General features: G+C 39.7%; 1 protein-coding gene across 1 annotated transcript; it reads left to right on the plus strand.

The window, feature by feature from the left end:
• Nucleotides 1-1,193: 1,193 nt before the first annotated feature.
• LOC104967684 (long-chain-fatty-acid--CoA ligase 4-like) lies at nucleotides 1,194-11,936 on the plus strand (the record flags this gene model as incomplete). Its single annotated transcript, XM_010797197.1, has 13 exons — nucleotides 1,194-1,280; nucleotides 3,400-3,959; nucleotides 4,057-4,234; nucleotides 4,327-4,436; nucleotides 5,216-5,354; nucleotides 5,450-5,600; nucleotides 9,577-9,700; nucleotides 10,361-10,432; nucleotides 10,526-10,665; nucleotides 10,751-10,923; nucleotides 11,205-11,279; nucleotides 11,454-11,642; nucleotides 11,822-11,936. Coding segments are annotated over exons 2-13 (1,823 nt in total), but the record flags the coding sequence as incomplete, so codon positions are not given.
• Nucleotides 11,937-12,419: the final 483 nt, after the last annotated feature.

Raw genomic sequence — 12,419 nt, forward strand, 5'->3', positions numbered from 1 at the left:
ATACATCCATGGTTCAACTATGAAGGGTGTCTCTGGTTCACAAAACAAGCGCACCTCCACCTCACCCGTCAACTCGACAACACTGCCTCCTACAGGTCTACTGCAAACGTTTAAAATGTTTTTTTGTTAAAAAAGATGTTTGACACAAAATTAAGACAACACAATTACGTAACACACAACTTGTAATAACTCCACATAAGGTACATAAGGCTCATAGTATATAGGAAATTAGGGAGACAGTTTGTTATTTTTAAATTCCCGCTTCTTTTAGTTGTTAATGTTTAGTTGGGACAATTCTGTTTCGCTATAAAATAAAAACTACTTTGCAATTTACATTTTCAATTTGTTTCAGATTCCCCCATAGACATAAAGGGTTCCCCACGAATAAGTTATTATAATTGTTCACCGCTTGAGGGCGACATCGAGATGAAGCTGGTGTTATGCATATTGCAGTATACTGGGCCCCTATGTGTTGTTGTACAATTACAAAGAGGCTAAAAACAACAGTTCCAAATGAACGAACTAAATAATACAAATAATATTGGTTTTAAAAAAGGTAAAATGCCTAAGTCTGTCAATTCGCTTGCATTTCGTGAAAGGTTTTGGAGATACAAATATTGCGATATGTAACTTACACCGTGTAATTTGAAGATCTCTGATGTGAACGAAAATGCGTTTATTTCAGAGAATAACTATTTGGATTCTCCAGTGCACTGAGACTTGTATTGACGCAGAAGACACCTTTTGCTGGGTTAAGTTTCTGGGTTAATATCATAGACTGTAGCCTATATATAAAGGTTAATATACTACCTAAATGTTTATATAGCCAATAAAATAAATAACATGTGGTTTCATTTTTTTAATTTGATTGATAAAGGTGTTTTTTTTTTGTGTTGGACGTTTTTTATGTCTTAAGTTATTATTAAGGTGTTCAAATTATATATATTTGTTATATGATCTACTGAAATAAATATATACCTCTCTTTACAGTGTTTTGCTATATTTTAATCAAAAACAAAAGAGGGGGCATGTAATTCATGGGTGTATAAAGTGAATACCCTTTAAATAACATTATTGACACAACTACGTGACGGGCACAACATCCGAGGAACAGAGCAGCACTTTTTTCCTATCCGGGCAAATCTGCATCGGCTGCTGATTGGTCCAGAAATATGGAATCAGATGACGTAGTAGTTCCGGGTTTCTAGCTCTTCAGAAAAGGTAACTCTCGGTCATTTCTGGTAGAGACACGACTGACCCGGTTTTCTTCTCCTCTGAAGGTAAGAAAGCCTCCAGCCTGCCAGATAAGCAGGGTATCACTCTCTGGCTGACTGCTGTAATCTCATTACTGCGTAATATCTGTTTGTAGAATTATGTTTGGGCAAATTTGTGTGGACTTTTTTGAATTGGTATAAGCTACATCCTCTGTAGCTAACGTTAATCAACGTGCCAACGGTTACTCAATGATGCTGTGTAGCGTGTGGAGGCTTTTGTCATCATCTGCGTCGCTCTTCACCCATTGTCAAATGTCCCGCTAAATGACGTATTAATAGATGAATTGAATTGGGTTATTTTGAGGAAAGACATTTCTGATAGGTTCCTTTTTTATAGGTTTATTTTACATATCGCTTTTTGTTCATTCAACAGATTTTTGAACATGACGTTCTGTAAAAACTTCCCACATTGGATTTGGGCATTTCATAGTAAGACATCGCAATGTATATCATTCATATTAATAATATTTGTTCTAAATGGCTACGTTGCCATGGAAATAACACATTCATAATGTTGGTTTGATAAAAAAATATTCCACCTGTTTTTTGATACCGTGTAACATAGGTTTGGTTTAACACACCATGCCTCTTTAATAAGGGACTCTCGTGCCACAATATTTGCATCGCTCCAGGCATAACGCTGTATTTGCAAATAAGACAATTTTAATGTTCCATCCCGATGCAAAACAAAAACAGGAACGACTGGTAGCTGAACACAATGTCGCACATGTTCTTTATACCCTGGGAGTGTCTGCTTCATACTGTTATTACTGAGGAATGTTTCATTGTTTTAAGCTTGTTTTTTACTGCTGTGAATTAAAATATGCTTGGCTGTGAAAGCACACGCTGTGCCATGCGAACACACCACCCCACTCGTTATTTATCCTCTGGAGTGCATCCAGATTTTTTTTACATCCACATACATGTGTGACGTAGATTAGAGCTATGATTCACTCAAATGTAAATCACGCCATGTGTAAACGAAGTCTTCAGGGAAATGCTCGGACAGGTTACAACATCGAGGAAGGTTTGGGTAATGTAGCTGAGTCATTTTACCGTAAAATGTTGTGAAAGTCATAGCTTTCAATATCGAATTTGTAATATTAAAGTAGGTCAAACACGATAGATGTAAACTACACTTCATTACACTCTTTGGTTGTATTCCTTTTTTATTTAGTTGCTCTGATGTTGGAAACCAGTTTAAAGTGCCATACCTAGTTTCATCCCCATCCCTCTGAAACTAGTAAACAGACTAAAACATATACTAGTCAGTTTACACTCCGTACCCTCCACTGAAAGGTTATTAGCAGCTCAGCTTGACCTAAAGTGACCTTCCACTGGCCACTGCGTGGGGTGAGCTTCAAGAGTATTGTCATTGGTTGTCCGTGGCTCAATGCTTTCAGGCAAAACTCACAGTGGTGTGGTCATATGACATTGGTCGGTCTCCTTACACATCTTCCCCCATTCATGACATATCTGATAACTTACCCTGTATTGGTATAATGAAGACAGTGAGAACACTACTAAGGGAAGGATCTTGTAATGAAACACACCCTCTTAGGATGAATCACATATAAGTGTGCCTTGGAGTCTGACAGACATACAGGATCTGTCTGGTACAGACCGAACAAGGTGAGTCTAGGATGAGGACAGAGTGTATTCTTAGTCAACATAACACAATCATATTGTGTGTCAAGAGTAGCTTATCAAGGGATTGGTTTGAATAGCTTTCAGATGGCCGATAGCCTTAAGTAATTATATTAAATCTTTGATTCGCGAATAATGGTTTTGCCAAGCTTCTGTATTTGTTTCTGAGAAGTATGCCACCAGACTTTCTTTGGTTACCAACTTCCTCTTGTCACATTAGCTGTCGTCACATGGCTGAAAGTGGGTTTGAACACTTGAAATTGAGTGTCCTAATAGTTGGAAAGTGTTTGGATTTTTAACTGAGTGTTTGGAAATGTAATCTACAACCTTCTGTTAAATGCTGGTTAATTGTTTTCATCTGAATCTAAATCAGAGTTTGGCAAAAGGGGTATGAACCCTGTTAAATGTTATTATCTCATATGTGCTTAAATACATTTTCTTTTAAAAGTGTTTCTTTTCTGCTGTATTCCATCTTTAGGTGCAACATCGTAGGGAGAGTGGACCAAACATTTTCATACTACAATTGTGGGACAAAAGTGTTTACTCTAGAGGGCATTTCTCTTTCTGAGGCTTCCAGTCCAACACATTAAAATAATTTCTGGGACCAGCACACTTTTCACAACCAGCCTGACCACGGCTGCTCCATAGACCCCTTCCACACGCACTTTCCCAGAGACCAGTATGGGTCTCCAGGCAGACTCCACCCTTCAAACTGTCCTCCTTTTTCCAGTCCACTTTCTGATATGGCTGTACTCCATCGTGTCCTTTCTTCCCTGGTACTACATCACCAGTGCTGGAGAAAAAAAAGCTCTGTCGAAGAGGGTGAAAGCCCGCTCCACTTCAGGCTGTGCCGAGGGACCGTACCGCTCCGTGGATCAATTTGAGTCCTTGGCCAGGGAGGACTTCCCCGGCAAGGACACGCTTGATAAGCTGATGTATCACGCTGTGCAGCGCTTTGGAACAGAGCACTGCCTCGGCACCAGAGACCTTCTGAGTGAAGAGAATGAGATTCAACCCAGCGGAAAAGTATTTAAAAAGGTGAGGATTCCCATCATATTACGTTTTTAATTATTGATGAAGGATGCTTGCGAGGACAAAGATGTCTAAAGTTACATCTGACTCTTCCCTTTCTTAGCTGATCCTGGGGGATTACAAATGGCTCTCCTACAATGAGGTGGACTCTATAGTCAGTGAGTTTGGGAGCGGGCTGGCAGCCCTGGGGCAGCAGCCCAAAAGCAGTATCGCAATATTTTGTGAAACAAGAGCCGAGTGGATGATCACCGCCCAGGCGTGCTTCAGGCGCAACTTCCCCTGTACGTATAAAACACATCATACGGTACAGTGCAGGATGTTATAACTGCTGATTAAATGTGTCCACTCACTGTGTGTTTTGTTTTCACAACAGTGGTGACCTTCTATTCCACACTGGGAGAGGAGGCAATTGCTTTCGGTCTGAACGAGACCGAAGTTACACATCTAGTTACCAGTTCAGAACTGCTCCAGACCAAACTGAAAGTGAGTTCATCCCTAACGGCAGAAGAGGAAAAGAAGTGAATAGTCTGGAAACAGCTTGTCTGTCTTTATTACTAATCCCAGTAATCATAATCATATGACACTCTTAATAGCTCAAATGGAATGGAATGCGGAACCTAAAATATATGTTGTAATATCAGCATCCGCATTAACGGATGTACCAACATCTGTTGAGAGAATTAATGATCCTAATTATAATATAATCACTTTTTACATTTTATAGAAGAATTGTATAGCAAAGTATAAAGTGCTTTACAGAGAGAAGATGTGGTAAAACAGCTTAATAAATTAGGGGGGAAATAAATCATTAAAATAATTTTTAAACCAACCAGATGCACTTTGAAGCTGGTGTAGCTTTTATTACCGGTATATATGTTAATTCACTATGGAAACAATTTTTTATAAAGTAAACACAATTTGGATTTGTTCAAAATTGATGAGTGAGAAAGGTAATGAAAACAAAACCTGGAAGCAAAGGAATGTGTGTGAATATGAACTTAACGAATAGATACAAACAGAATCCAGATTTAAGGGAAATTATTTAAATAATATCAAGTAACAGATCTCTTTTGGATTCCTGTCTCTATTAACATTTGTGTTAGTTCCAGTCGATTTTTTTTTTTTATATGGAGATGTGGTTTCTGGCCATTATAAAGAACAGTCAGCAAATAAGGAGCTAGGAAACATTCCTATTTGTTAAAGGAAATCATGTGATTTGACATCCTGTCCTAATAGCTGCTGTGTCCTCTCTTTCTATCCAGAATGTGCTTCCTCTGATCCCAAATCTGAAGCACGTGATCTACGTGGACCAGAAGAAAGTGAGCACAGAAGGCTTCTCAGCAGGCCTGTCCATCCACAGCATGCAGGCCGTACGAGAGCTGGGCGCGCTGCCGGAGAACAGTACGTATCCGTCTGACTCACCTTGGTTCTCCCTGCAAGTCAGGGGTGAAAAGCCTCTTACTGTAAGAGACAATAACTGTTTGTCTGTCTCGCAGTTGGGAGTGAGATAGTGAAGCCCCAGCCCTCTGACCTGGCCGTGGTGATGTACACCAGCGGCTCCACAGGCAGACCCAAAGGAGTGATGATCGTCCACAGCAACCTCATCGCAGGCATGACGGGCCAGTGTGAGCGCATCCCTGGACTCGGGTGAGTTTTGGTCTTATCTAGTGTTAGGACTGAACAATTCGCAATATATATATATTTATAACGAAATAAATATTTGTCACATGCACAGTATGTGTAGAGGCTAAGCCAACGCTTTAAGCCTCTGAGGATCCGCTTTGTGGGTGTAATTGACGCACACAAGTTTGCTGCCGAATAAAGGTCAGAAACAAAGTTTCCAGTTTGAAACAGTCCATTTATTTTCACTTTTACTGGTTTCCATTTTACTTGCTTCTTTCCATATTCACCACACGATATTACCGAAACTTTACACAATACCTTTGCTTTGCTAATCCCGTGTTTGTGTGTGTGCTTCGTGTGTGCTCCGTGTGTGTGTGTTCTCCGTGTGTGTGTGTTCTCCGTGTGTGTGGTCAAAAACTGTATGGCCTTCCGGCGGAACCTCTCACCACCAAACATAGGTTCCTACCTTTGTACCCACAGATGTTAATTGGCTCCTACAAAGGGGGTTGCATCGTGTTACTGCTGTAGATGTTTTTTCCGAGCCGCTCCGATTACAATGAGAGTTACAACGAGAATGTGACGTCATATTTACACAAGACGGATCCTTTCTAGCCATAACCGTCCCGGAGGAGGGGAAGAGAGGAGTCGAGGAGGGGTATGGATGAGGCTATAGTGTGGAGTTGCATTAGGTAACGCGAGATACGGCTGATACTTGCGCATTAGTTTCTGTTATTATAGATCAGTATCAACAGTCCTGCCAGTAACATTACTATAGTATCAATACTACTTTAGTTATAGCATGATATATGATAACAAACTTTACAATGTTACGATGTGAGATGTGACCGACGTTAGCTAACATTAACTGTAGCTAACGCCGGTGTTGTGCCGTAGGTTGAAGGTTTGCTGTAGATTGAAGCCCTGTTCGCGGGGACGCGCAAAGGTGACGTCATCACCTGTATTGAGCGTTCGTATAGGTCAATACGCTTTTTTCTCTCATTTGAATGATATATTTCCCATCAGATTAAACAGCAAACGGCTGAATAAATAATGTGCATACAATTGCGAGGTGGCTCGTTTTAAGGACACAATCTTCGTATTGGAAGTCCCACTCTGTTATGTTCCTCCTTCCTACAGAACCATGACAATGAAAGGATAAGATGTCATTTGTCAGTATAGTCATATTTTTCAAAACCTTCTCTGTTGTTTAAGTGTCTGATACTTATAGTGCTGTAGCGATGCGTCGACAACGTCGACTTCAAAATATCGTCGACGACATGTTTCCTCGTCGACGCATCGCCATACACACGTGGGTCACCCAAAACAACAACAAGCAGTTCGCAATCGCACTTTAAACACTATGGAGACTGAAACGGCTACCACCTCCTCCTCACAGGATTGCGCACGAAGCCCTGCAAAAAGCCCCCAAACAAAAAAATCTCACCCTAGGTGTTTCAAATTGAATTTATTGAAATCTCCAATATCAACGTAAGAACTTGTTCGGGGGGTGCTAACACTTAACCATAAACTTTATTGTTTACTTTCTCCTTCTTTATATGTAGATATTACTTTTCTCCGTTAATCTCCGTCACGTTGTTTCCATAGCAACAACAACTTCCTGTCAACAGCGCTACCTCTCCTTCAAAATAAAAGCATATTTATAAATAGGAAAAGCCCTAGTGTGTTGTGCAGCTTGAGTTCTGTGCACTTCGGTAGTGCTAACTATCTTATAGCTCTCCGTGCGGTTTGTTCGTGCTTGGTTGGTTAGTAGTTAATGTTAGCCCCTAATTGATAGTACAGGTATCAATTGAAAATAATTAAGGAGCCAAATGTGAAAGTCATTTTTCAAAACATAGAAATGCACATCCTACACTTCCTGTACTAAACATAGTAAACCTATGCTGCTGACCGTAGCGTATTATAGCCGACTCGGCTTCCAAGAGATCTTTAGGTGTCAAGATGTGACTCTCCGGGTTGACTTTGGGTTTCAGTCTTTTCACTTGACCAGCTTGTGCAGAGGGATTCAAATTCTTTCTTTTACGACTCAACTCAGACAGAATTGTCTTCAGCCTGAGAAACCAGGCCACCGACACTTTGAGCCTTTTCCAGTCTGAGAAGTAAGTCATGAGCTGGTCTGTTGCATCAAGTGATTCATTGACTATGATATTAACTGAGGTATCTTTTCTGACTTCTGGGTCAACCAAATCCAATATGACATCACCGCCATAATATGTAGGCCATTCCTCTTCAGATTTTACAAGATATGTGGGACCCTCAAGCCAACTGCGGCTCTTCAGAAAGTCAGGGATCTTCATTCCTCTGGATGCAGCATCAGCTGGGTTGTCTTTGGTTCCTGCATGCTTCCATTGACATGGTCTTGAAACCTCTCTTATGGTTGTGATCCTATTTGCCACAAATGTGTGGAAACGCTTGTCCTCGTTGTTAATGTACTTCAGAACTGAAGTACTGTCTGTCCAAAACACAGATAAATATAAATATTGTCCTGATAAAGTATTGTGGTGCTGCAGAGATTAGAGGTCTTTCCTCCCAGTTGCCATCAAACTCTATAACACCCTTCAGTAAAGAGAGAACTGAGAACTTCCACACCACCACTATGTGCAATATAGATACCATTATTACAACAAAAAGAATCTCTGCTATGTAACATGATCAATATTAAAAATAATATGCAATAATAACGTGCAATTACGTATCTACCACTACATTTTTTTGCAGTATTCAATACTCCCTGTCCAGTTTTTTTATATTAATAATTTGACTCTCTATGTTTCTTGTAGTTTATTTAATTAGCTCTTTTGACTGCACTGCTAGTGTACAGTTGTTGTATTATTATGCTGCTGTGTTTATTATATCTTTGTAACTCTGGCACAACAATTTCCTTCGGGATAAATAAAGTCTTATCTTATCTCTTATCTTAATAAAATATAGTTGTTTTGTAGAGATGCTCTCAAAAACAATCACCACATTATCTTTTTAAATAAACCTTTCAATGATAATGAGAATAATGACTCAAAGACAATCCCTACGATAACGAAAATGACATCAATATCAGTCAAAGTAATCGCAATAAGCACATCTTTAGGAATAAGTACAAAATACATGTGAAATAGAATGAGATCAAACCTAATCTTAAATTAGATACTGTATCTAATATATACATATGTGGAGTATAAACAGAGGTGTATGCTATAAACATACCTAAGTGATGACACTTCACAGAGCTCCGAGTTTTATTTTTGAGTTTGTTTGATGGCCTGTGGGATAAAACAGTACCTGGTGGTCCTGCACGATATCTCATGTGAACCAACAAATACTTTAGTTTTTTAAATGAAACAATCCCCTCTACACATTTGTTTGTTGACTTGAGCTAACTAAGCACTAATTAATGAAGGCCAAAACATACAAGTACATTTAACATGAACAGCTGGTCAAATAAAGTGCATATATACATGTGAACATGTCATTCAGAAGGAAACAACTAAAATAATGACTAATCGACTTTAGAAATCTTAGTTAACTCAGACATAAACGGCGTATTAGTTAACTTATTGACTAAGAAGGGACTGCCCTGATGGAAAAGGCTTCAGGAATGTTGTAGTTTTTGTTTTAGGTGACTTCCAATTTGATTTAATTGTACTCTTAAAAAGCTGCACGCACACTGCTCACAGTCTCTTTTATCATTCATGGTTTAATTCACCCAATTTTCACAGCTCTTACTCAATAGCAGATTCCTTCAGTCCTCTTTTGTATTTTCCAACTTTAACAACATCTAAATGACAAGATAATTGTTTTTTCCGTATAAACTTGTGCTGGGACAGACTTCCAGGAATAGAATAGTCGCCCTCCAGCTATCTAGAGTTGAATGGTATGAAACAAGGAAAAGCACTCAAAGACGCTTGGTGTGATCATTGGAAAGAGAAAGAGAAAACCTGTTGTAGCTTGACACTAACCTTTACTTCCTCTCCCTGTGTCTCTGCAGGCCTAAAGACACTTATATCGCCTACCTGCCCCTGGCTCATGTTCTGGAAATGACCGCTGAAATCTCCTGTGTCACATACGGCTGTCGGATCGGCTACTCCTCCCCACAGACGCTGTCCAACCAGGTACTATACAGCACCGACACATGTTATGTTCTATTTCTCAGGCTTTATGTAAGGGTACAACAAGCTGGTCATTATTGAGAACATGTAGTCCAGCAGAGTCAGTGGTGAGCAAGGCTCTTAAGTTACAGTCAATCAAATATCATTCCACTATGTTGCAATAATGGCACACTTGCTGTAAATTATCCTTTTTTATCACACAATTACAAACTAAGTAAACCAAATATTTGAAAGAGAATGTTGATTTAAAAATTATTTTAGGGTTTTTTAATAGATTAATGATTCAAAAACAGATTTATTTTAATAAGAAATCCAAATTTGAGTCAAAATTAGGATTTTAAAATATTGTAAAGTGAGTTTATATATTTAGAGTTGATTTGAGTGATGAAGGGTTTATATTGATTAAAAGAGATTTTATTGCTCCTGCTAAAAAAGAAAGTCCATGCTCAGGTTTAGGCGAGCAGAACTGTGTCCATGGCAACGGTCTGTTATGCATAGCAGCAGTCTGCTATGAAGTAATGACCGTAATTAACCAGTCAGAATAAAGTATTATATCCTTTATTAAACTGGGGCGCGGTCCCTAGTACATTAGTTTAATAATTGTTGCCATTAGTTGAATCATTGTTGCTCCCTAAGGTAATCGGTGCCTTTTGTTCCATCTAGTCCACGAAGATAAAGAGAGGAAGTAAAGGAGACAGCTCGGTGCTCAAACCCACGCTGATGGCAGCTGTGCCGGTAAGAAACCCGCTTTATTTTGTATACATACCTGTTTAACCTATTCGTCATCAAATGTATACATTTACCTATTTATCTATTTCTCCTTAAAAGGAAATCATGGATCGCATCAACAAGAATGTGATGAGCAAAGTGCAGGAAATGAGTCTGATCCAGAAGACGCTGTTTACTCTGGGCTACAGATATAAACTGGAGCAGATCAAGAGGGGCTATGACGCACCACTCTGCAATGCGTAAGAAACCGCCATGACGCCTTTTATTGCCCTTTATACAAATGTGGTGTTCAACTTGTAACACACAGTCCTCTTGTCTCTGCAGCCTGCTGTTCCGCAAAGTGAAGCAACTTCTGGGAGGCCGGGTGAGGATGATGCTGTCCGGAGGCGCCCCCCTCTCCTCGGCCACGCAGAGGTTCATGAACATTTGTTTCTGTTGTCCAGTGGGTCAGGGCTACGGCCTCACCGAGACCTGTGGAGCAGGCACCATCACAGAGGGTAAGACCCTTTAGCGCAGGAAGAGAGTGTAACGATGAGAATGAATATATGAAATTATTATTTGCATGTTGGCATATACAGTGTGTTTTGCTGTTGTGCCACATGTATTGTTGACATGTTTAGTGTTTCTTTCTTGTTTTTGTTCTGTTATAACGCCTTGTGCCGAATGCTTCAGCAATACTATGTTTAACATGTGCTCACGCCAATAAAGCCCTTTTGTATTGTATTGTAAAGATGAGAATGAATGGATATGATATTAAAATGTTGTCTTTGTCCTACAGTTGCGGACATCAGCACCGGTCGCGTTGGAGCTCCTGTTATTTGCTGTGAGGTCAGACTCAGGGACTGGGCTGAGGGTACGTGTTGAAAACAAACATATTAAACACCAATTCCTAACACTTGTTACTCCGTTAGTACACCCTAATCTTATCTTTCTGTCCCACTCTTTAACCTGTTTAACCTGTAATTACACCACGGAACATAATGTATTTTTAACACCCAGGTAATTACATTTGAACACTTTGTCTCAGGTGGCTACACCAAGGACGACAAGCCGAACCCTAGAGGGGAGATCCTTATCGGCGGCCCCAATGTAACCATGGGTTACTACAGGAACGAAAGCAACGATCAGGACTTTTTCGCGGATGAAAAGGGTCAGAGATGGTTCTGTACCGGCGATGTTGGAGAGGTTTACCCAGACGGCTGTCTACAGATAGTGGGTGTGTATAATTCAGTCCAAAGGCTGTCATCTGATAGCGTTGGTAATGGGGTCACCACATACTTCATTTCCTGGCTTTGATCTACACCCAATGTGGCTGTATAACTCCTGACAGGCAGACTGTTTGTGCTTTATTAACAGAGCACTATTGTAACCAGTTTCGTTTTAATTCTCATTTAGATCGCAAGAAGGACTTGGTCAAACTGCAGGCGGGCGAGTACGTGTCTCTGGGGAAGGTCGAGTCCGCTCTGAAGAACTGCTCCATCATAGAAAACATCTGTGCTTACGCCAACAGGTGAGTTACAGGAAATAGGATTTCAATTATTCTTTTATCAATATGAAATGTTATTTAGAAGTAACTTTTCGAATTTTTTTTTGTTTTGTTTTACAATACGGAATTGGCCATTCAATAGAGTGATACAGGAATGTCCCAAGACCAGAAAATGTGTTTTTACTCGAGCAATCCCTTAGTTGGGAGCCTGAATTTTTTTTTGTTTTATAACAAGCTTAACATATTTTAATATTTTGTTCTACAACATTTTCCGTCAGTAAATCCCCCTAATGTGAATGATTGAAGCTTCCATGTGTCATACAAACTGTGGGTGCTAACCATTGGATTTTTTTGTTTATCTGAAAATAAGCTCTGTGGCAAACAAAGGTTTATGATGATTACAATTACATTTTCCATTTAAACACCACTTGTATAAATGTTGAAGCGGAAATAGCTAAGCGTAGAAATCGTAAGAACTAAGAAGTTAACGTTAGGCAGGCAAACAAA

The sequence above is a fragment of the Notothenia coriiceps genome, unplaced genomic scaffold, assembly GCF_000735185.1.
Source record: "Notothenia coriiceps isolate Sejong01 unplaced genomic scaffold, NC01 NC01_scaffold00037520, whole genome shotgun sequence".
Lineage (NCBI taxonomy): Eukaryota > Metazoa > Chordata > Actinopteri > Perciformes > Nototheniidae > Notothenia > Notothenia coriiceps.